Genomic DNA, 27,313 nt, shown 5'->3' with positions numbered 1-27,313 from the left:
GATGCTTTGTCTAATCTTGATCTTAAAAAACAACGACATTGAACTAATCGAACTAACTTTCGCGTTATGTAATCAACAACAGAGTAGAAGATTTGTTCATATTTTATTTAAGTGTGGTTGTGGTGCATGAAATAAAAAAATATAAGGGGAAATAAGAAAATCCGTTCACTATCAAATATAATATTGTAATATATATCCATTCAAGAGTAATGCCAATTTTGACGATATATGTTTTAGGGGTTCAGGAGAAGTAATATGCTATCCGAGAAGTGAAACGGATCTTAAAACAAAAGTATAACCTTTCTAAAAATGTACGGAATGATTCGCAATATCATGAATAACGTAAACATGAAGTAATAATTGTTGAACGCGGGTCTTGAATACCCATACTGTAATTTTATTCCCTCTTCCTATTTTAAAATTTTCTCCTGTTCTGGACCTGTAACCAATCAGTTTATATCTCATTCTAGCCAATAGAACCATAGCCACATCATAAGACAACCAATCAGAACCGATATTTTAAAGTAATAATTTCAAGATGGCGTGAATATCGAATGAAACTAATACTTTAGTAGCTTCGCACCGTGATACCAAGCAATCATGAGCTTTTGGTATGATGTCAAATGAATCAAATATCCACTAAAGATAAATGGACGAATTTTAAGGTGTAAACAACTGTATGGCCTTGAAATCCAACAAACAACGAAATACTAAGATATAACAAATGTATAAAAAGTACAAAGCTATTTTTATTGTGGTAATGTTTGCCAAAAAAGTCCACTACCACCTAAAACAAACAGTCACATCTTAAATTAAGACCAAGACGTCACCTCTTAAATTAAGACCAAGACGTCACCTAATAACGCTTTGATATTTTAAATACGATGACGAATTTGGTATTTAGTTTCATCAGAGTGACTCCGGCTGCTAAATTTTCTTATTGACTGAGGCAACGTTTAGTGGTTACCTCTTGTGACGTATAACCGTTCGCGGCGAGGTTGTTTTAACTTTCAATGCTTTATACAGAGGTTAATCAATTTAAACAAGTACTGAATTAATTCATCAAGACGATGAAATATGTGTGACCAACATCAAATAATCCACAGACAATTAGAAACATGCGTATAGTGCATGAAAGCCAATGACAAGATTCCTAGTTTGGGAGAGCCACATACACATGTGATAGGTTTATTAAACTAGTTTGATAATATTCAAAATGGAATACAAACCATGGTATTGAAAACGCAAAAGAAAAATCAAACAAGAAAAAAAAGACTTGAGTCAATTACGTCAGTACTACAGAAAACCAAGCCACAACTAAAGAAAAATGTTACTTAATATTACTGAAAGCTAGTTCAGCACTATATAGCATTTGAAAAATAATCTTGTTTAATATCGGACAATATACTTCAGATTCCATATGCATGGTAACAACGTTTACATTGTCTAGAAAAAACCGCGATTTGTATAACATGATAGACAACGAATAAAAACGTCAGCCATACGGGTATATTTATGCTATTACAATGTAAGAATAAGGGGAGTGACACGAGGGTGCTCATTTCCAAAATCTCGCTTTTTTATTGTTTTAAACTTCTCACTTTTTTACCCAGATCCCACTTTTTCACCCTCACATCCCACATCCCAAACGCGTGCCATCCCGCTCAAGAATGCTATTTAAAAATGAAAATTTATTTCAAATCAACATAATAGCTACAAACTCAAGTTTTTGGGAGAAGAGTTTCTCTGATATAAAAGTATAAGAATAAGATGGTGTGGTATGATTGCTAGTGAGAGACAACTATCCACCGGAGTCATAATGACGTGAATGTAAGAAACTATACTGTACGACCTTCATCAATAGCCAAAACACATGGTACCGTATTGTCAGTTATAAATGGCCCCGACATGACAAAATATGAGACACTTTTAGCGAGAATATAAACGGCATGATTTATAGCAAAACAATAAACGAAAAACAAATATGATGGACAGAAACCAACGACAACCATTGAATTACATGCCCCTGACTTGTGACAGGCACATACAGAATGTGGCAGGGTTAAACATGTTTGTAAACACTCAATTGGCTTTCCCCTTGACATGTTGATGGTATATCAGTACAACATTAAAATGGCTTGATTCATCAGATTGGTACGAAGCACAAAAAACAACTAACATAAAGACAAAAGACATGTAAAGGTTAAGTCAGATGTACTATGTCACGTACTAGTATTTGTTTATGAACAGTTTATATTATATATATTATAGAATGTTAATTAATACTACATGTATTTGTTTTACTATTTAAAATAACAACATCAGGAATAAAATATGATTACCAATGTCATTGCAACATACCAAATAATCGGTTAAGATCTTGATCGAACCCGTTTTAAGTATTTCAAGCATTTAAATGGAAGCTGAGAACATTTACGTGTATCCGAATTTTTAACCTATTGTACTAAATCTACCATTAAATTTAAAAAATGCAATTAAATCTAATCAATTTAACAAACAATTGGTCATTTATCATTACGCATTTGATGGAGTGAAATATTATAGATTTTTGTCTTCGCAAACATTTCTGATTCCGGTGGGATACTTAATGAATTTCTGGACAAAAAATTGATAGAAAGATGACACAACACTGTCCCCTTTCGTCACATGTATTCCTGTAGAGGCTATTTTTATTTTTCGAACAATTTGGAATATTTCGCTCATGGTTTTCAGTAAAAGGTAGGTATAATAAAAATATGTGAATAAAATATTATTTTGTTTTAAATATTTTATATCAAATGAGGATTTTATAAATGACACGTTGAATTTTATAGTTAATGTGTAATAACTGCATTTGCCCTGCATTTATGTTTTTTTTTTAATTCCAGATTTCTCATGAATACAATCTAGCAATAGCGTTGAAATAGTTAAAACTAACAAATAAAATAAGAAAAAAAAACAACATAAGATTGAGTAATAGCAACCCCAGCGAAAAGGGGGAACAAAGGCAAGTATTACATGTAACTTCAACTTGCTACTATCATTGTGACTTTGTAAATCAATGTTTCTACATTGCCTATGAGTTAATTAAATTTTTGACAAATTCTTAATTCTTTCTCGACTTAAAATAAGGTTTCAACTCCCTCGAGTAAAGTTGAACAATGTTGTTTTTTTTAATTTTATTTAAAGGGTCGCGATTGAATATGAATTTCCCAACATGTAAATAAGACTTTCGCTTTCCAAACATCTTTTAGTTGGATTTGTATCATCGCGATCACGCAAAATTCTTTAAATTTATCTTTGGAATGTAGTAAGAAGCCACTGACTTTCTGTAATCCGGCAGTCAAAATACATTGTAAAACATACACATTTGCTACTGTCGTTAGGGATTTCTGGATTAATATTCATTGGTAACACTCATAATGAAGAAGTTTGCAAAAGACTCGATCTTAAAAGCGTCAAATATCAGTTCTGTCTAAATAAATAGACCCCTCAAAGTCAACTCTGCCTAAATAAATAGACCCTTTGTTTCAATACTCTACTGATATCCTCCTTACGTAACAGTCTCCTGATACCTTTCTAAAACTGCAGTCTACTGATACCCTCCGACACCAACAGACTAATAGTGTCATCAGAAACTTACGAAAGTAGCAGTCTTATGATACCTTCCAAAACTACTAGTCTAAGACCGTCTAATGATATCCTGTAAACGTAACAATCTTTTGATACACCCTGCATGAAAGTTAGTTTAGTGGTACCCTCAAAACTAAGTCTGATGATACCATGGCATCTGAAGTTGCTGTTAAAATTGCTCCAAAACCTACAGTCGTCTATTAAATATCAATCTACTGGTACAATCCGAAACGTACAATCTAATGATATCCTCCGAAATTAATACTTAGTAATCTCCCGAAACCCTCCGAAATTAACAGTATACTGATTGACTCCGAAACTAACAGCATCACCTAACCCGAATAATTCAGTCGATATATTCCGCTGATCTACGATAGCTACATTAAGTGGGAGTGAGTGGGAGAGTCAATCAAGGGGAGGGACTGAATTATTCGGGTTAAGCATCACCTTCCTTAACAACAGTCTACTGATACCCTCCAAAACTAACAGCCTCAGTCTCCCGATACCCTCCGAAACCAACAGTCTACTGATAACCCCCCCCCCGAAATTTACAGTTTCCTTATACCTTCATTAACAACAACGGCTTATGATACCAAATATACTTGCACCTTCTAAAACTAAGTCAAACGATATAATCTAACAAGATATATTTCGATGACACCCTCAAAAACTAAAAAAATTTCAGCTGTTATAATTCTTTTCCCGAAAATTAAAAACATAATAGACTGTCTGCTGATTCTATTACTTTTTGTAGGCCGTTTTCCTTCCTGTTTTTTTTTTTGGCTCCCGTATTGTATTTGCAACATTAATTTTTCATTTTTCTTAGCAGAGAATTTAGAGGCCCTTTTGAAGAACTAAATATAGTTAATGCATTGTGAATACTAAAAAAACGTATAAATTGTAATTTTACACATATATAAAAATGTGCACCTATCCTTATTTTCAAAGTTCTAGATCCATCACTGATTTTCTTGTAACATAATCTTCTTTTGCGCTTTTTTATTACGTAATCAATATAAGCTTTTAGACTGCAAAACTTTGATACGTTTCATATTTCCTACTGAGCTAAGAGTTAAGTAATTTTATCTGCATTTAATGCATGTTAGTTGAAATAAAATTAATCAATTATTAATTTGTACTTTAGCGTCGCTTTGTAATTTTTCATTTTCTATTTTTACGGTAAAACTTTTGATATTAACAATAAAATATTTGCAAATATCAATATGACATTCGATTATCAGTCTTTAACAACGATTCTTGTTACAAATATAGAATTGAAATTGAAATAATTAAATCGAGATAAGATTTTAAAAAGTTTATTCAGTACTATATTTTTTTCATAAATTTATTTTCTGCGTAGGAACACTACCTATTCTTTACACAAGATTTTGTTTTTGTTTGTTTTGATTTTTGATACATTTAACCATGGGTAACCGTACGATTTATACTAATATCTATATAATTAAATTTTTCTTCATTGTTATACTTTGGACAGACACAATAAGGACCTGTTTGCATCATCCTGACTGACAAAGAATGTAAACTTTGATACTAAACTAAATTAAAATAAATCCTATGAATATAATGATGAATTAAGTCGAATCGGGTTATTTAAAAAAATAGCCTATCGTTTTCTTTTTAACGGTAAAAATGAATAATGCTTTTGTTTGTGCTTACAATCTCTGACGCTTCACAAACAATAAGTTTTTCACGGGGATAGAAAATTTATGTCATTTGCGTTATAAATTCACATAAATAGTAATGTCTATTGACCGTCACGGGTGTGAACGCACTATGCTGAAACAGAAGAAACTCAAACAACAGTTTGGAAATATAACATTCCGTTAATAAATTTTAAAATTATTAAGAAACTACGGTTTCAATTCACTCAGGCAAAGTTGACCTTATAGATGGATTTGGCTTTTTATATGTTCTTTTTGGTCATATAGCTCTTCAACTCTTTCGGATCTTGTATACATCCTTGGCTTTCAAATATTCGACTTTGAGCGTTCTCGATGAGGGTAAATCCAGAAAAGCGCTTCGGACGCATGAAATTTATAAATTGTTGTTTTCATTTTTGGCAAACTTACTTTGTATTATCTTTTGATATTTTAGAATTTAGAGGGAACATCTTTCTCTTTTACGTGTATGTGTAGAATTAATAATATCAAAATTTATATTTAGGCGAAGAAAAAAAAAATTAAACGATGTATAGATTTAAAACATTTAGATTTTCTATTGATGTTAATGTATATATCTGTATATTTTAGAATTGAGTAGTTGTTAACATTACAGAAATCACAAGAATTCATTTCGTGTTTTGAAGTATCTCTATACATTTTCGGTTTATGATTTTTTATTGATTTGAATTCAGAGCACTTACATAAATTAGTTTTTAATATAAATTTATTGGACAAAGATTTCGAAATCTTCTACACTGATTTTTAGAAGCCAAACTTTTAATGTTTCTATTCTTAAATTTTGTTTTGAGAATTATGTTTTATCAATCATTTATGGCTCTGAAAATAGGTGAATACACATACATAAAAAATACAAAAAAAAGCAAAAGATAAAAACGTGATGAAGACGAAACTGAAGATACATGGCATGATTCTCAACGTACATCAGAGAAAATTTTTCATGAATGTAGACCCGCGCTGAGAACAGATATTCTATATTATATGCATGTTCAGTATTTCAGAGGGTTTTTTTGGTGGGTTGTCGTCTAATAACATCACACCTCCTCATATTAATAATGATTGTTCTCCTTAATTTTTATACGAGTTTCTGAAAGATAAATCATTTTTGTAATACATTGTTAATCGCGTTAACTGCTTAAAACTTTGTTGATGTTATTTTTGCAATTGCTCAACTGTTTACCTTCTAATGGATGAAAAGAAACGAAAAGTCAAAACACTTCAACACCGCTGAGCCAGCAGACATGTATTGGCTTGAAACAGCTGTTCCACAAAACATTTAGGATTTGGCCAGTTCGAAGCATTTTTCCGTTTTCTTAACTGAATAGTCGGGTGTTGGTGGTTGCTGTGGTCTGTTGTAATGGGAATATTTTTGGTTATTTGTGATATCCTTTATATGTGATATGTATTAAACAACTTGGCAGGAGAACGAATTCATATCCCGAAGTTTTCAAGTAAAACGGAGTGTTAAAACTGAACGAGTTTTAGTTAGTAGCAGCCGTTGATTTTAGCATTACTCCTTTCCTGTGCAAACGTGGGAAAACCTGGTTTATTTATTAGTTAAAATTGGCTTTGAAGTAGCTTTCAGTAACTGCGAGTAATCTTTGATCAGTACTTTTTGCTTTTTGTTATTCGTTTTTTTTTTTGCTGTGCTTCACGCTGATCTGATGCGTCAAGTTTTTTCCAATTGACTTTTAGTTTTTTTTTTTGTGTGTAGTTTTTTGTGTGTGTGTGTGTGTGTGTGTGTGTGTTGTGCTGATAGCGGTTACACCACTGTGTAACTCCCCCATGTTTTGGGAGGATTGATCGCTCACAAACATGTTTATCCACGCCACTTTCTTAATGTACATGTTCCAAGTCAGGAGCCTGTGATGCAGTGGTTGACATTGGTTGCTCTATGCAACATTTAAGACATGACAGTACTGTTGTTGAAGAGTTGCCGCCGTCAAGTTTTACTGACGACGCGTAGCGGAGACAGTAAAACGGATATTTGCGACCGTCAAAACAAAATTGACGGCGACAACTCTTCAACTACTGTACTGTTTTTTCCGATTCTAAGGCATTGCATAAAGAATTAATACATTAGAGCTTAAAAAAAAGTATACATACATTTGAAATAAAATAAAATTCCGCGAAATTTCATGAATGAATTTGGCGCATATAGACGTCATGACTAAACGTGACGTTATACAAAAGAGCACTTACACACTGAAGGTTAAATATTACGTTACTTCTACGATTCAAATTTTGGGTAAAATTTCACCAAAATGGCGTTTTTGAGGTAGGTGCTGTATTATTTTCGATAATATTGTATTTATCGAACATTTGTTGATCCAAGCATTTCAAAATGGCGGGTCACTCCTTAGTTATAACATGTCAACTGTGTATTTGATGGTAACTTTTAGCAATGCCAATGAAAAAGACATGTTACATAAAAATTGCATTAGAATTGTTTTTCGGTTTTTGATTTTAGCATATTTATTTATAGATAAACTCATCATAGATACCAAGCTTAACATTTTGTACACTAGACGCGCGTTTTGCCGGTCTTCAAAAGACTCACCAGTGACGCTCGCATCAAAAAGTTTAAAAGGCCAAATAAAGTACGAAGTTGAAGAGCATTGAGGACCCAAAATTCCGAAAGGTTTGGTCAAATACAGATAAGGGAATCTATTCCCGGGGAAGAAAATCCTTATTATTTAGAAAAATTCAAAACATAAGTGCTGACTACTAGGCTGGTGATACCCTCAGAGATGAAACCTCCACCAGTAGTGGCAACTACCCAATGGTTTCAAATAAACCCATCATAGATGCCAGGCTTGAAATTTTGTACGCCAGACACGCGTTTCGTCTTCAAAAGATCCGATCGTTTGTTTTCTCTTATGAATTGTTTCTCTTTTTGTCATTCCGGAACCTTTTGTATATAACATGAGAGTACCCAAATTGCACCTATTTTGACAGTTTTTTTCACCTTTTTTTTTTATGATCCAGACAAAAGTTTCCATTATGGGTTTATTTTGTAGATGTATTCTTATTTACTATTTAATTCCACCAGTTTAATTTTGAATCCATATTGAATCATAGTTAAATGGGTTTGAACCGATCTCCAAACTATCCATGATTCTGTAATAAAGAGTACCCAAATTGCATCCATGCTTAAATTCACATCCTTAAAAATCGAATAACAGATGTTTTGTTTTATTTCTTCAAATATTTAGAACAATTTGACATTAGTCTATGCTTACTATTCATTTTTTAAGAAATGGATGCTTGTAACCTATTTTATTTGCTCATTTTTAAAAGATGACTTTTTGAGAACGTCGCATCGTGACGTTTCCGCAGTTTAACTTTTTCCAGTGAATGCTTCATCTGTTGATATATACTGTAAACGTTTAGTGTATATTTAAATACATTCACCTATGTTGAAAGAAGTGTATAATGTCAAATCTTAAAAATACAAATTGTTTAGTCTCAAAAAAACTTGTAAGATTTCCTCAGCTATTTTTGTTGAATAGGTGCAATTTGGGTACTGTGACGTTAGCTTACTATACGATATGTGTTTTGCTCATTGTTAAAGGCCGTACAGTGACCTATAGTTGTTTCAATCCTTGCCCTCTGGTCTCTTGTGAATAGTTGTTTCATTGGCAATCATATTATATTTCTTATTTTTATAACTCAATCCTATTGTAAGACCATTCATGCAATATAAAATAGACAGTAACGGGAAAAGCCAAATAACTATGACAAGTTGACACATAGAAAATTGAAGATACCAAGGGGACATTCAAAACACGAACCCCATTAAAACTGGGGCTGAACTTAGGTGCTCCTAAAGGATAAGCAGTTCCTGTGTCGCATGTAGCACCCGTCGGAAAAGAGGAGTAACACGGCATCAAATATACATAATATAAAGAACATTTTAAATATAAAAGCAATTATGGGTCAAAAATATTACCTACAATTTCTATCCAGTGTCACCATATATCATCTGTTCTTGGAGATAGGTATATATATTTGAATTAGCTTACCATTCACTTTTCTGATGGATCTCTTGAAATTTGAGACTAGATAGTCCTTAACAAAAAATTGTAGCATCACCCTAACGAAACTGAAGTTGTTATATTGTTGTTTAGAAAAGTCGAGACAATTTCGTTAATTAAATTTAAAATCGAATAGTGTTTTCAAGAATCTAGCACTAAAATTTCTAGGGTATCAAATTAATGTATTAACGGGGAATTTTTTTTAATAAACTTAATAATTTTCGACTGATATCAAGTAACAAAGGGAAACAACTCGAGGCTAGTGGCGATGTAAAGTTTCACATTTGTATTAACACTTATCGGATGAATTGTTGTTTATTTTTACTATTTCATACTTAGGTTGCTGTCTCATAATCCACATCTTATTAATAATTTCTGTATGATAAATTATGTTCGCTGCAAAATGGCCATGTTATTCAAAACTTCTTAAAACTTTTCTTCTCTAAGCTACCATGCAACTTCTTACACTCTAATGAATGATAAAGAAAAGAAAAGTGAGTCAGTCATACTTCAACCCATGTTGCTCTTCATCAAGGGTTATCGTTATATTATAGGGTTAAAAAAAATCTAAATTTCATCACATATAAAAGCCACAGAAATTTAAAAAAAAATAATATTTTATTCCCAGCTTTTCACAGTCACAGCATTTATTACGACAAGTTTACGAATTATTCATTAAAATCATTCTGTTTGGCCTAATATATTTAGTGTAAACAGTATTTCATTTTGAAAAAAATAACATAAACATTACAATATGACAGTTTTATTATGATTGGAAAACAAGTGAATACATATTGTTTAAAACGCCATTTTTGAAAATTTTATAGAATCCTTGGTTTATTTTCATAGTTTTTGAAAGAAAAAAGGTGCCAATGTTAAATGAAGTAAAATCTAGAGAGATTCATTTCCCGCCAAATTTTCAATTGGTTATATCTCAAAAACAAGGACACAGCCCTTTAATTTTTTCTGCTTTTTAAGTTCCGTATTTTATATACTATCAATGTGTTACAGTCTTTTAAAAAGCTTGTTATTTTGAAACAGAGGAGCGAACATCCTGTTTTATTATGCTTAATTTTATATATTAAATCTGCCAGTCCAAACTCGGGATCATCATAATTATTGTCTTTTGTTATTATCTTAAATGGGTTTTGTCTTGAAGTAAATTACGTTTTGATAGTAGGTCTCTTTTGAAATTATTCACCACTTTTCTCAACTCTGGGCGATTATGAGCTTGATAACATACTTTTGTTTGGACACTAAGGGTCTTCTGTTTGTTGTTGTTGGGTTTTTTTTAATGTTTTGTGCATTTTTGTTATTTGCAATTGGTTTGTTTGTATGTTAAGGTTATTTGTTGTTTGCTTGGTTTTTTGTTTGTTTGTTTGTTTGTTTGTTTGTTTGTTTGTTTTGGTGTTTTTTTTATTCGGGGGCTGTTTTCTGTGTCGCTTGGTGATTTCGTACCCCGCAAATCTCTTTATTTATGTTCATTCAATTTGTCATTCTTTTAATTAATTAATTAACATTACTTTACTTTCAGTAATTTACAGATGAATGGCGAAGACGTTTCTTAGATTCCATCCAGCATGTCGAACACATTGGGTAAAACATTGTAAGTTCTCGTTTCTCGTTTTTTATATAGATTAGACCGTTGGTCATTTTTGGGGCCCTTTATAGCTTGCTGTTCGGTGTGAGCCAATGCTCCGTGTTGAAGGCCGTACTTTGACCTATAATGGTTTACTTTTACAAATTGTGACTTGGATGGAGAGTTGTCTCATTGGCACTCATACCACATCTTCTTATATCTAAGTAGTCAGAATAATATCTGTCAAATCGTTATTGTTAACCTGCTGTTGTCTCCTTTCTATTATGACTTTAAGATGTCATTTTGTAGTTTCATTATGTTTTGGGGTGGCTGTCTAATTCCAGCCATTCTTTAAAAAAAAAGGGGATTCCAGCACATGCAAGTCATATAGAAAAGGGGGGGGCGTTCCAACCATATGTCCCTACACAAAACACCCCCACCTGGATCCACCACTAATTGATGTATACCATTCAAAAATCAAAGATAAATTTATAAATTATACCATATCAGGCGTTTCACCTGACAATGCAACACGATGAAGCACATCACATCATTGATTTTAGGCACCGCGACCATTCAGTTTTTTTATTTTGTTTCGGTGAAGGGGAGGGGGGGGGGGGGTCATGTTATTTGTAAATGATTTGATTGATACTTAATTTCTTGGGAAAAAATAACCTCTAATGGAAGTATTGAAACAATAGTTTGTTTCTTTTGAAAATTAATAAATTAAAAAGAAGAAAATTGATTTTCTAAATGAATAATATCTTGTTACTTTTTGTTATTGAAAAAATAGTTTGTATTTGATTAGAATTGGATACAACAGTCTGTGCTGAGAACCCCACCCACACAAGTTGAATGGTCGCTGACGACGCTGACTTATTTACAAATCTAAGAAAGATAACTCTGCACCCACAACAATATTATAAATATATTGTCTACTGACTACATTTTCATTTTAAATATATCATAATGTCCTGTCTGCCATTATATAGATAACCAAAATCTAATGTGATACAATAAAACTAACACAAGAAGTTTTTCGATCATAAAATTAAAATGATATCATTGATTTTTAAACAAAATATTAAATGACATTCGTTCGTTACACACCACTAATGTTCAAGTAACACTTTATCTACTGCTTCCTTTCAGATACTCTATGGACAAGGCTCATACTGATCCTATCGATTTCATGTAGTGTATCTACGGAAAATACAACAGAAACTACAACTACAACAACGGAAGCTATCACTACAACTGTGGAACCTACAATAACAAATTATAACACTACAACTGTAGAACCTACTACAACGGATGCCATCTCTACAACTGTTGAACCCACAACAGTAGAAGCTAACACTACAACTGTTGAACCTACAATATCGGAAGTTATCACTACCACTGTAGAACCTACAACAACAGAAGATACCACTAAAACTGTTGAACATACAACAACAGAAGCTATCACTACAACTGTGGAAACAACAACAATAGAAGCTGCCACTACTACTATTCAACTTAAAACGGAAGCTATCATTACAACTGTTGAACCAACAACAACTGAAGTTACCGTTACAACTGTAGAACCTTCAACTACAGAAGATAGAACTACAACTGTAGAACCACCTACAACAACAGATACCATCACTACAACTGTTGAACCTACAACAACTGAAGTTATCATTACAACTGTAGAACCTACAACAACGGAAGATACCATAACAACTGCTGAACCTACAACAACAGAGACTATCACTTCAACTGTCGAACCTACAACAAATGCTGCCACTACTACTGTGGAACTAACAACAACGGAAGCTATCATTACAAATGTTGAACCTACAACAACACAAGAAACATCTAAAACGGTAGAAACTACAACAACGGAAGATACCACTACAACTGTTGAATTTACAACAACAGAGGCTATCACTACAACTGTGAAACCTAGAACAACAGAAGCTATCACAACAACTGTAGAACCTACAACAACAGATGCCATCACTTCAACTGTTGAAAATACATCAACAGATGTCTTCACTACAACTCTTGAACCTGCAACAACAGAAGCTATCACTACAACAGTTGAATATACAACAACAGAAGCTTCTACTTCAACTGTAGAAATTACAACAACAGAAGATATAACTTCAACTGTAGATTTTACAACAACAGAATCTATCACTACAACTGTAGATTTTACAACACCAGAATCTATCACTACAACTGTGGAACCTACATCAACAGAAGCTCTGACTACAACTGTAGAACCTACAACAACAGAAGGTATAACTACAACTGTAAAACCTACAACAACGGAATCAATCACTACAACTGTGGAACCTTCAACATCAGAAGCTATCACTACAACTGTGGAACCTTCAACATCAGAAGCTATCACTACAACTTCGGAACCTTCAACATCAGAAGCTATCACTACAACTGTGGAATCTTCAACATCAGAAGCTATCACTACAACTGTAGAATCTACAACAACAGAAGCCATCACTACAACTGTAGAACCTACAACAACGGAAGCTATCACTACAACTGTAGAACCTACAACAACAGAAGCTATCACTACAACTGTGGAACCTACAACAACCGAAGCTGCCACTTCTACTGTAGAACTTACAACAACTGAAGATATAACTTCAACTGTAGAACCTACAACAACGGAAGCTATCACTACAACTATGGAATCTTCAACATCAGAAGCTATCACTACAACTGTAGAATCTAAAACAACAGAAGCCATCACTACAACTGTAGAACCTACAACAACGGAATCTATCACTACAACTGTAGAACCTACAACAACAGAAGCTATCACCACAACTGTGGAACCTACAACAACCGAAGCTGCCACTTCTACTGATGAACTTACAACAACTGAAGATATAACTTCAACTGTAGAACCTACAACAACGGAAGCTATCACTACAACTGTGGAACCTTCAACATCAGAAGCTATCACTACAACTGTGGAACCTTCAACATCAGAAGCTATCACTACAACTGTGGAATCTTCAACAACAGAATCTATCACTACAACTGTGGAACCTACATCAACAGAAGCTTTGACTACAACTGTAGAACCTACAACAACAGAAGGTATAAATACAACTGTAAAACCTTCAACAACGGAATCAATCACTACAACTGTGGAACCTTCAACATCAGAAGCTATCACTACAACTGTGGAATCTTCAACATCAGAAGCTATCACTTCAACTGTGGAACCTTCAACATCAGAAGCTATCACTACAACTGTGGAATCTTCAACATCAGAAGCTATCACTACAACTGTGGAATCTACTACAACAGAAGCCATCACTACAACTGTAGAACCTACAACAACGGAAGCTATCACTACAACTGTAGAACCTACAACAACAGAAGCTATCACTACAACTGTAGAATCTACAACTACAGAAGCCATCACTACAACTGTAGAACCTACAACAACGGAAGCTATCACTACAACTGTAGAACCTTCAACATCAGAAGCTATCACTACAACTGTGGAACCTTCAACATCAGAAGCTATCACTACAACTGTGGAACCTTCAACATCAGAAGCTATCACTACAACTGTGGAATCTTCAACATCAGAAGCTATCACTACAACTGTAGAATCTACAACAACAGAAGCCATCACTACAACTGTAGAACCTACAACAACGGAAGCTACCACTACAACTGTAGAACCTACAACAACAGAAGCTATCACTACAACTGTGGAACCTAAAACAACCGAAGCTGCCACTTCTACTGTAGAACTTACAACAACTGAAGATATAACTTCAACTGTAGAACCTACAACAACGGAAGCTATCACTACAACTGTGGAATCTTCAACATCAGAAGCTATCACTACAACTGTAGAATCTAAAACAACAGAAGCCATCACTACAACTGTAGAACCTACAACAACGGAAGCTATCACTACAACTGTAGAACCTACAACAACAGAAGCTATCACTACAACTGTGGAACCTACAACAACCGAAGCTGCCACTTCTACTGTAGAACTTACAACAACTGAAGATATGACTTCAACTGTAGAACCTACAACAACGGAAGCTATTACTACAACTGTGGAACCTTCAACATCAGAAGCTATCACTACAACTGTGGAATCTTCAACATCAGAAGCTATCACTACAACTGTGGAATCTACTACAACAGAAGCCATCACTACAACTGTAGAACCTACAACAACGGAAGCTATCACTACAACTGTAGAACCTACAACAACAGAAGCTATCACTACAACTGTAGAATCTACAACAACAGAAGCCATCACTACAACTGTAGAACCTACAACAACGGAAGCTATCACTACAACTGTAGAACCTTCAACATCAAAAGCTATCACTACAACTGTGGAACCTTCAACATCAGAAGTTATCACTACAACTGTGGAACCTTCAACATCAGAAGCTATCACTACAACTGTGGAATCTTCAACATCAGAAGCTATCACTACAACTGTAGAATCTACAACAACAGAAGCTATCACTACAACTGTAGAACCTACAACAACAGAAGCTATCACTACAACTGTGGAACCTACAACCTTCGAAGCTGCCACTTCTACTGTAGAACTTACAACAACTGTGGAACCTACAACCTTCGAAGCTGCCACTTCTACTGTAGAACTTACAACAACTGAAGATATAACTTCAACTGTAGAACCTACAACAACGGAAGCTATCACTACAACTGTGGAATATTCAACATCAGAAGCTATCACTACAACTGTAGACTCTAAAACAACAGAAGCCATCACTACAACTGCAGAACCTACAACAACGGAAGCTATCACTACAAATGTAGAACCCACAACAACAGAAGCTATCACTACAACTGTGGAACCTACAACAACCGAAGCTGCCACTTCTACTGTAGAACTTACAACAACTGAAGATATAACTTCAACTGTAGAACCTACAACAACAGAAGCTATCACTACAACTGTAGAACCTACAACAAAAGAAGCTATCACTACAACTCTGGAACCTACAACAACCGAAACTGCCACTACTACTTTAGAACTTACAACAACTGAAGATATAACTTCAGCTGTAGAACCGACAACAACAGCAGCTGTCACTACAACTGTTGAATCTACAACAACAGAAGATATCACTACAACTTTAGAACATACAACAACGGAAGCCATCACTACAACTGTACAACCAACAACAACGGAAGCTGCCACTACTACTGTAGAACTTACAACAACTGAAGATATAACTTCAACTGTAGAACCTACAACAACAGAAGCTATCACTACAACTGTGGAACCTACAACAACCGAAGCTGCCACTACTACTGTAGAACTTACAACAACTGAAGATATTACTTCAACTGTAGAACCTACAACAACGGAAGCTATCACTACACCTGAGGAACCTACAACAACAGAAGCTATCACTACAACTGTGGAACCTACAACAACCGAAGCTACCACTACTACTTTAGAACTAACAACAACTGGAGATATAACTTCAACTGTAGAACCTACAACAACAGCAGCTGTCACTACAACTGTTGAATCTACAACAACAGAAGGTATCACTACAACTTCAGTACATACAACAACGGAAGCCATCACTACAACTGTAGAACTTACAACATCCGAAGCTGCCACTACTACTGTAGAACTTACAACAACTGAAGATATAACTTCAACTGTAGAACCTACAACAACGGAAGCTATCACTTCAACTGTAGAACCTACAACAAACGAAGCTGCCACTACTACTGTAGAACTTACAACAACTGAAGATATAACTACAACTGTTGAATCTACAACAACAGAAGCTATCACTACAACTGTGGAACCTACAACAACCGAAGCTGCCACTACTACTTTAGAACTAACAACAACTGGAGATATAACTTCAACTGTAGAACCTACAACAACGGAAGCTATCACTACAACTGTAGAACCTACAACAACAGAACCTATCACTACAACTGTAGAACCTACAACAAACGAAGCTGCCACTACTACTGTAGAACTAACAAAAACTGAAGATATAACTTCAACTGTAGAACCTACAACAACGAAAGCTGTCACTATAACTATTGAATCTACAACAACAGAAGCTATCACTACAACTGTGGAACCTATAACAACCGAAGCTGCCACTACTACTTTAGAACTTACAACAACTGAAGATATAACTTCAACTGTAGAACCTACAACAACGAAAGCTGTCAGTACAACTGTTGAATCTACAACAACAGAAGCTATCACTACAACTGTGGAACCTACAACAACCGAAGCTGCCACCACTACTTTAGAACTAACAACAACTGGAGATATAACTTCAACTGTAGAACCTACAACAACGGAAGCTATCACTACAAGTAAGGAACCTACATCAACAGAAGCTTTGACTACAACTGTAGAAACTACATCAACAGAAGGTAAAACTACAACTGTAAAACCTACAACAACGGAATCAATCACTACAACTGTGGAACCTACAACAACCGAAGCTGCCACTACTACTGTAGAACTTACAACAACTGAAGATATAACTTCAACTGTAGAACCTACAACAACAGAAGCTATCACTACAACTGTGGAACCTACAACAAACGAAGCTGCCACTACTACTTTAGAACTAACAACAACTGGAGATATAACTTCAACTGTAGAACCTACAACAACAGCAGCTGTCACTACAACTGTTGAATCTACAACAACAGAAGGTATCACTACAACTTCAGTACATACAACAACGGAAGCCAACACTACAACTGTAGAACTTACAACATCCGAAGCTGCCACTACTACTGTAGAACTTACAACAACTGAAGATATAACTTCAACTGTAGAACCTACAACAACGGAAGCTATCACTACAACTGTAGAACCTACAACAACAGAAGCTATCACTACAACTGTGGAACCTACAACAACCGAAGCTGCCACTACTACTGTAGAACTTACAACAACTGAAGATATAACTTCAACTGTAGAACCTACAACAACGAAAGCTGTCACTACAACTGTTGAATCTACAACAACAGAAGCTATCACTACAACTGTGAAACCTACAACAACCGAAGCTGCCACTACTACTTTAGAACTAACAACAGCTGGAGATATAACTTCAACTGTAGAACCTACAACAACGGAAGCTATCACTACAACTGTAGAACCTACAACAACCGAAGCTGCCACTACTACTGTAGAACTTACAACAACTGAAGATATAACTTCAACTGTAGAATCTACAACAACGGAAGCTATCACTACAACTGTAGAACCTACAACAACGGAAGCTATCACTACAACTGTGGAACCTACAACAACAGAAGCTGCCACTACTACTTTAGAACATACAACAACTGAAGATATAACTTCAACTGTAAAACCTACAACAACAGCAGCTGTAACTACAGCTGTTCAATCTACAACAACAGAAGATATTACTACAACTTCAGAACCTACAACAACGGAAGCCATCACTACAACTGTGGAACCTACAACAACCAAAGCTGCCACTACTACTGTAGAAATTACAACAACTGAAGATATAACTTCAACTGTAGAACCTACAACAACACAAGCTATCACTACAACTGTAGAACCTACAACAGAAGCTATCACTACAACTGTGGAACCTACAACAACCGAAGCTGCCACTACTACTGTAGAACTTACAACAACTGAAGATACAACTTCAACTGTAGAACCTACAACAACAGAAGCTATCACTACAACTGTAGAACCAACAACAACAGAAGCTATCAGTACAACTGTGGAACCTAAAACAACCGAAGCTGCCACTACTACTGTAAAACTTACAACAACTGAAGATATAACTTCAACTGAAGAATCTACAACAACAGAAGATATCACTACAACTGTGGAATCTTCAACAACAGAATCTATCACTACAACTTTGGAACCTACAACAACAGAAGCTTTGACTACAACTGTAGAACCTACAACAACAGAAGGTATAACTACAACTGTAAAACCTACAACAACGGAATCAATCACTACAACTGTGGAACCTTCAACATCAGAAGCTATCACTACAACTGTGGAACCTTCAACATCAGAAGCTATCACTACAACTGTGGAACCTTCAACATCAGAAGCTATCACTACAAGTGTGGAATCTCCAACATCAGAAGTTATCACTACAACTGTAGAATCTACAACAACAGAAGCCATCACTACAACTGTAGAACCTACAACTACGGAAGTTATCACTACAACTGTAGAACCTACAACAACAGAAGCTATCACTACAACTGTGGAACCTACAACAACCGAAGCTGCCACTTCTACTATAGAACTTACAACAACTGAAGATATAACTTCAACTGTAGAACCTACAACAACGGAAGCTATCACTACAACTGTGGAACCTACAACAACAGAAGCTATCACTACAACTGTGGAACCTACAACAACTGAAGATATAACTTCAACTGTGGAATCTACAACAACGGAAGCTATCACTACAACTGTAGAACCTACAACAACGGAAGCTATCACTACAACTGTGGAACCTACAACAACCGAAGCTGCCACTACTACTTTAGAACATACAACAACTGAAGATAAAACTTCAACTGTAAAACCTACAACAACAGCAGCTGTAACTACAACTGTTGAATCTACAACAACAGAAGATATCACTACAACTTCAGAACCTACAACAACGGAAGCCATCACTACAACTGTTGAACCTACAACAACCAAAGCTGCCACTACTACTGTAGAAATTACAACAACTGAAGATATAACTTCAACTGTAGAACCCACAACAACACAAGCTATCACTACAACTGTAGAACCTACAACAGAAGCTATCACTACAACTGTGGAACCTACAACAACCGAAGCTGCCACTACTACTGTAGAACTTACAACAACTGAAGATACAACTTCAACTGTAGAACCTACAACAACAGAAGCTATCACTACAACTGTAGAACCAACAACAACAGAAGCTATCAGTACAACTGTGGAACTTAAAACAACCGAAGCTGCCATTACTACTGTAAAAATTACAACAACTGAAGATATAACTTCAACTGTAGAATCTACAACAACAGAAGATATCACTGCAACTGTGGAATCTTCAACAACAGAATCTATCACTACAACTTTAGGACCTACAACAACAGAAGCTTTGACTACAACTTTAGATCCTACAACAACAGAAGGTATAACAACAACTGTAAAACCTACAACAACGGAATCAATCACTACAACTGTGGAACCTTCAACATCAGAAGCTATCACTACAACTGTGGAACCTTCAACATCAGAAGCTATCACTACAAGTGTGAAACCTACAACAACCGAAGCTGCCACTACTACTTTAGAACTAACAACAGCTGGAGATATAACTTCAACTGTAGAACCTACAACAACGGAAGCTATCACTACAACTGTAGAACCTACAACAACCGAAGCTGCCACTACTACTGTAGAACTTACAACAACTGAAGATATAACTTCAACTGTAGAATCTACAACAACGGAAGCTATCACTACAACTGTAGAACCTACAACAACGGAAGCTATCACTACAACTGTGGAACCTACAACAACCGAAGCTGCCACTACTTCTTTAGAACATACAACAACTGAAGATATAACTTCAACTGTAAAACCTACAACAACAGCAGCTGTAACTACAACTGTTGAATCTACAACAACAGAAGATATCACTACAACTTCAGAACCTACAACAACGGAAGCCATCACTATAACTGTGGAACCTACAACAACCAAAGCTGCCACTACTACTGTAGAAATTACAACAACTGAAGATATAACTTCAACTGTAGAACCTACAACAACACAAGCTATCACTACAACTGTAGAACCTCCAACAGAAGCTATTACTTCAACTGTGGAACCTACAACAACCGAAGCTGCCACTACTACTGTAGAACTTACAATAACTGAAGATACAACTTCAACTGTAGAACCTACAACAACAGAAGCTATCACTACAACTGTAGAACCAACAACAACAGAAGCTATCAGTACAACTGTGGAACCTAAAACAACCGAAGCTGCCACTACTACTGTAAAACTTACAACAACTGAAGATATAACTTCAACTGTAGAATCTACAACAACGGAAGCTATCACTACAACTGTGGAATCTTCAACAACAGAATCTATCACTACAACTTTGGAACCTACAACAACAGAAGCTTTGACTACAACTGTAGAACCTACAACAACAGAAGGTATAACTACAACTGTAAAACCTACAACAACGGAATCAATCACTACAACTGTGGAACCTTCAACATCAGAAGCTATCACTACAACTGTGGAACCTTCAACATCAGAAGCTATCACTACAACTGTGGAACCAACAACAACAGAAGCTATCAGTACAACTGTGGAACCTAAAACAACCGAAGCTGCCATTACTACTGTAAAACTTACAACAACTGAAGATATAACTTCAACTGTAGAATCTACAACAACAGAAGATATCACTGCAACTGTGGAATCTTCAACAACAGAATCTATCACTACAACTTTGGGATTTACAACAACAGAAGCTTTGACTACAACTGTAGAACCTACAACAACAGAAGGTATAACTACAACTGTAAAACCTACAACAACGGAATCAATCACTACAACTGTGGAACCTTCAACATCAGAAGCTATCACTACAACTGTGGAACCTTCAACATCAGAAGCTATCACTACAAGTGTGGAATCTCCAACATCAGAAGCTATCACTACAACTGTAGAATCTACAACAACAGAAGCCATCACTACAACTGTAGAACCTACAACAACGGAAGCTATCACTACAACTGTAGAACCTACAACAACAGAAGCTATCACTACAACTGTGAAACCTACAACAACCGAAGCTGCCACTACTACTTTAGAACTAACAACAGCTGGAGATATAACTTCAACTGTAGAACCTACAACAACTGAAGTTATCACTACAACTGTAGAACCTACAACAACCGAAGCTGCCACTACTACTGTAGAACTTACAACAACTGAAGATATAACTTCAACTGTAGAATCTACAACAACGGAAGCTATCACTACAACTGTAGAACCTACAACAACGGAAGCTATCACTACAACTGTGGAACCTACAACAACCGAAGCTGCCACTACTACTTTAGAACATACAACAACTGAAGATATAACTTCAACTGTAAAACCTACAACAACAGCAGCTGTAACTACAACTGTTGAATCTACAACAACAGAAGATATCACTACAACTTCAGAACCTACAACAACGGAAGCCATCACTACAACTGTGGAACCTACAACAACCAAAGCTGCCACTACTACTGTAGAAATTACAACAACTGAAGATATAACTTCAACTGTAGAACCTACAACAACACAAGCTATCACTACAACTGTAGAACCAACAACAACAGAAGCTATCAGTACAACTGTGGAACCTAAAACAACTGAAGCTGCCACTACTACTGTAAAACTTACAACAACTGAAGATATAACTTCAACTGTAGAATCTACAACAACGGAAGCTATCACTACAACTGTGGAATCTTCAACAACAGAATCTATCACTACAACTTTGGAACCTACAACAACAGAAGCTTTGACAACAACTGTAGAACCTACAACAACAGAAGGTATAACTACAACTGTAAAACCTACAACAACGGAATCAATCACTACAACTGTGGAACCTTCAACATCAGAAGCTATCACTACAACTGTGGAACCTTCAACATCAGAAGCTATCACTACAACTGTGGAACCTTCAACATCAGAAGCTATCACTACAAGTGTGGAATCTCCAACATTAGAAGCTATCACTACAACTGTAGAATCTACAACAACAGAAGCCATCACTACAACTGTAGAACCTACAACAACGGAAGCTATCACTACAAATGTAGAACCTACAACAACAGAAGCTATCACTACAACTGTGGAACCTACAACAACCGAAGCTGCCACTTCTACTATAGAACTTACAACAACTGAAGATATAACTTCAACTGTAGAACCTACAACAACGGAAGCTATCACTCCAACTGTGGAACCTACAACAACAGAAGCTATCACTACAACTGTGGAACCTACAACAACCGAAGCTGCCACTACTACTTTAGAACTTACAACAACTGAACATATAACTTCAACTGTAGAACCTACAACAACGGAAGCTGTCACTACAACTGTTGAATCTACAACAACAGAAGATATCACTACAACTTCAGAACCTACAACAACGGAAGCAATCACTACAACTGTGGAACCTACAACAACCAAAGCTGCCACTACTACTGTAGAACTTACAACAACTGAAGATATAACTTCAACTGTAGAACCTACAACAACACAAGCTATCACTACAACTGTAGAACCTACAACAACAGAAGCTATCACTACAACTGTGGAACCTACAACAACCGAAGCTGCCACTACTACTGTAGAACTTACAACAACTGAAGATACCACTACAACTGTAGAACCTACAACAACAGAAGATATCACTACAACTGTGGAACCTACAACAACAGAAGCTTTGACTACAACTGTAGAACCTACAACAACAGAAGGTATAACTACAACTGTAAAACCTACAACAACGGAATCAATCACTACAACTGTGGAACCTTCAACAACAGAAGCTATCACTACAACTGTAGAACCAACAACAACAGAAGCTATCAGTACAACTGTGGAACCTACAACAACCGAAGCTGCCACTACTACTGTAAAACTTACAACAAATGAAGATATAACTTCAACTGTAGAATCTACAACAACAGAAGATATCACTACAACTTCAGATCATACAACAACGGAAGCCATCACTACAACTGTAGAACCAACAACAACCGAAGCTGCCACTACTACTGTAGAACTTACAACAACTGGAGATATAACTTCAACTGTAGAACCTACAACAACGGAAGCTATCACTACAACTGTGGAACCTACAACAGAAGCTATCACTACAACTGTAGAACCTACAACAACAGAAGATATCACTACAAATTTAGAACATACAACAATGGAAGCCATCACTACAACTGTAGAACCTACAACAACCAAAGCTGCCACTACTAATGTAGAACTTACAACAACTGAAGCTATCACTACAACTGTGGAACCTACAACAACTGAAGATATAATTATAACTGTAGATCCTACAACAACGGAAGCTATCACTACAACTGTAGAACCTACAACAACAGAAGATATCACTACAACTGTGGAACCTACAACAACAGCAGCTGCCACTACTACTGTAGAACTTACAACAACTGAAGATATATCTTCATCTGTAGAACCTACAACAACGGATGCTATCACTACAACTGTAGAACCTAAAACAACAGAAGCTATCACTACAGCTGTGGAACCTACAACCACCGAAGCTGCCACTACTACTTTAGACATTACAACAACTGAAGATACAACTTCAACTGTAGAACCTACAACAACAGCAGCTGTCACTACAACTGTTGAATCTACAACAACAGAAGATATCACTACAACTTTAGAACCTACAACAACAGAAGCTATCACTACAACTGTGGAACCTACAACAACCGAAGCTGCCACTACTACTGTAGAACTTACAACAACTGAAGATATAACTTCAACTGTAGAACCTACAACAATGGAAGCTATCATTACAACTGTAGAACCAACAACAACAGAAGCTATCACTACAACTCTAGAACCTACAACAACCGAAGCTGTCACTACTACTGTAGAAATTACAACAACTGAAGATATAACTTCAACTGTAGAACCTACAACAACAGAAGCTATCACTACAACTGTAGAACCTACAACAACCGAAGCTGCCACTACTTCTGTAGAACTTACAACAACTGAAGATATAACTTCAACTGTAGAACGTACAACAACAGAAGCTATCACTACAACTGTAGAACCTACAACAACAGGAGCTATCACTAAAACTTTGGAACCTATAACAACAGAAGCTATCACTACAACTGTAGAACCTACAACAACCCAAGCTGCCACTACTACTGTAGAACTTACAACAACTGAAGATATAACTTCAACTGTAGACCCTACAACAACAGAAGCTATCACTACAACTGTTGAATCTACAACAACAGAAGATATCACTACAACTTTAGAACATACAACAACGGAAGCCATTACTACAAATGTAGAACCAACAACAACCGAAGCTGCCACTACTACTGTAGAACTTACAACAACTGAAGATATAACTTCAACTGTAGAACCTACAAGAACGGAAGCTATAACTACAACTGTAGAACCTACAACAACAGAAGCTATCACTACAACTGTGGAACCTACAACAACCGAAGCTGCCACAACTTCTGTAAAACTTACAACAACTGAAGATATAACTTCAACTGTAGAACCTACAACAACAGCAGCTGTCACTTCAACTGTTGAATCTACAACAACAGAAGATATCACTACAACTTTAGAACATACAACAACGGAAGCCATCACTACAACTGTAGATTTTACAACAACCGGAGCTGCCACTACTACTGTAGAACTTACAACAACTGAAGATATAACTTCAACTGTAGAACCTACAACAACGGAAGCTATCACTACAACTGTAGAACCTACAACAACAGAAGCTATCACTACAACTGTGGAACCTACAACAACAGAAGCTGCCACTACTAATGTAGAACTTACAACAACTGAAGATATAATTTCAACTGTAGAACCTACAACAACGGAAGCTATCACTACAACTGTAGAACCAACAACAACAGAAGCTATCACTACAACTGTAGAACCTACAACAACAGCAGCTGCCACTACTACTGTAGAACTTACAACAACAGAAGATATCACTACAACTTTAGAACCTACAACAACAGAAGCTATCACTACAACTGTGGAACCTACAACAACCGAAGCTGCCACTACTACTGTAGAACTTACAACAACTGAAGATATAACTTCAACTGTAGAACCTACAACAATGGAAGCTATCACTACAACTGTAGAACCAACAACAACAGAAGCTATCACTACAACTCTAGAACCTACAACAACCGAAGCTGCCACTACTACTGTAGAAATTACAACAACTGAAGATATAACTTCAACTGTAGAACCTACAACAACAGAAGCTATCACTACAACTGTAGAACCTACAACAACAGAAGCTATCACTACAACTGTGGAATCTACAACAACCGAAGCTGCCACTACTACTGTAGAACTTACAACAACTGAAGATATAACTTCAACTGTAGAACCTACAACAACAGAAGCTATCACTACAACTGTAGAACCTACAACAACAGAAGCTATCACTACAACTGTGGAACCTACAACAACAGCAGCTGCCACTACTACTGTAGAACTTACAACAACTGAAGATATAACTTCAACTGTAGAACCTACAACAACGGAAGCTATCACTACAACTGTAGAACCAACAACAACAGAAGCTATCACTACAACTGTAGAACCTACAACAACCGAAGCTGCCACTACTTCTGTAGAACTTACAACAACTGAAGATATAACTTCAACTGTAGAACCTACAACAACAGGAGCTATCACTAAAACTTTGGAACCTACAACAACAGAAGCTATCACTACAACTGTAGAACCTACAACAACCGAAGCTGCCACTACTACTGTAGAACTTACAACAACTGAAGATATAACTTCAACTGTAGACCCTACAACAACAGAAGCTATCACTACAACTGTTGAATCTACAACAACAGAAGATATCACTACAACTTTAGAACATACAACAACGGAAGCCATCACTACAAATGTAGAACCAACAACAACCGAAGCTGCCACTACTACTGTAGAACTTACAACAACTGAAGATATAACTTCAACTATAGAACCTACAACAACGGAAGCTATAACTACAACTGTAGAACCTACAACAACAGAAGCTATCACTACAACTGTGGAACCTACAACAACCGAAGCTGCCACAACTACTGTAAAACTTACAACAACTGAAGATATAACTTCAACTGTAGAACCTACAACAACAGCAGCTGTCACTTCAACTGTTGAATCTACAACAACAGAAGATATCACTACAACTTTAGAACATACAACAACGGAAGCCATCACTACAACTGTAGAACTTGCAACAACCGGAGCTGCCACTACTACTGTAGAACTTACAACAACTGAAGATATAACTTCAACTGTAGAACCTACAACAACGGAAGCTATCACTACAACTGTAGAACCTACAACAACAGAAGCTATCACTACAACTGTGGAACCTACAACAACAGAAGCTGCCACTACTAATGTAGAACTTACAACAACTGAAGATATAATTTCAACTGTAGAACCTACAACAACG

General features: G+C 35.9%; 3 protein-coding genes across 3 annotated transcripts; 2 read left to right on the top strand and 1 right to left on the bottom strand.

The window, feature by feature from the left end:
- Positions 1 to 9,842: 9,842 nt before the first annotated feature.
- Positions 9,843 to 13,735, top strand: LOC127715922 (uncharacterized; the record flags this gene model as incomplete). Its single annotated transcript, XM_052222031.1, has 2 exons — positions 9,843 to 9,864; positions 12,102 to 13,735. Coding segments are annotated over exons 1-2 (1,656 nt in total), but the record flags the coding sequence as incomplete, so codon positions are not given.
- Positions 13,736 to 14,827: 1,092 nt separating this feature from the next.
- On the top strand, positions 14,828 to 25,942 carry LOC127715921 (mucin-2-like; the record flags this gene model as incomplete). The annotated part of the gene is made up of 11 exons (XM_052222030.1): positions 14,828 to 15,157; positions 15,429 to 15,445; positions 15,648 to 15,715; positions 15,954 to 16,867; positions 17,015 to 17,681; positions 17,859 to 22,760; positions 22,890 to 23,897; positions 23,952 to 24,739; positions 24,780 to 24,811; positions 24,852 to 24,883; positions 24,942 to 25,942. Coding segments are annotated over 11 exons (9,759 nt in total), but the record flags the coding sequence as incomplete, so codon positions are not given.
- Positions 25,943 to 25,991: 49 nt separating this feature from the next.
- Positions 25,992 to 27,069, bottom strand: LOC127715920 (uncharacterized). The gene is made up of 3 exons (XM_052222029.1): positions 26,511 to 27,069; positions 26,083 to 26,258; positions 25,992 to 26,006 (listed from the first exon to the last, which is right to left on the bottom strand). Exons 1-3 carry the CDS (start codon positions 27,067 to 27,069, stop codon positions 25,992 to 25,994), a joined length of 750 nt encoding a protein of 249 aa, XP_052077989.1.
- Between the last annotated feature and the right edge of the window lie 244 nt (positions 27,070 to 27,313).

The sequence above is a fragment of the Mytilus californianus genome, unplaced genomic scaffold (assembly GCF_021869535.1).
Source record: "Mytilus californianus isolate M0D057914Y unplaced genomic scaffold, xbMytCali1.0.p SCAF_9, whole genome shotgun sequence".
Classification (NCBI taxonomy): Eukaryota; Metazoa; Mollusca; class Bivalvia; order Mytilida; family Mytilidae; genus Mytilus; species Mytilus californianus.
The sequence above is the reverse complement of the archived record's forward strand: the minus strand, read 5'-3'. Positions and strand labels throughout refer to the sequence as shown.

Bases quoted from the DNA above. Each gene is read 5' to 3' on its own strand.
- LOC127715920 (XM_052222029.1), bottom strand. From the start codon at position 27,069: ATGGCTTCCGTTGTTGTATGTTCTAAAGTTGTAGTGATATCTTCTGTT. The intron at 26,259-26,510 runs GTTCTACAGTTG...CTGTTGTTGTAG, and splicing joins GATAGCTCCTGTTGTTGTAG to GTTCTACAGTTGTAGTGATA.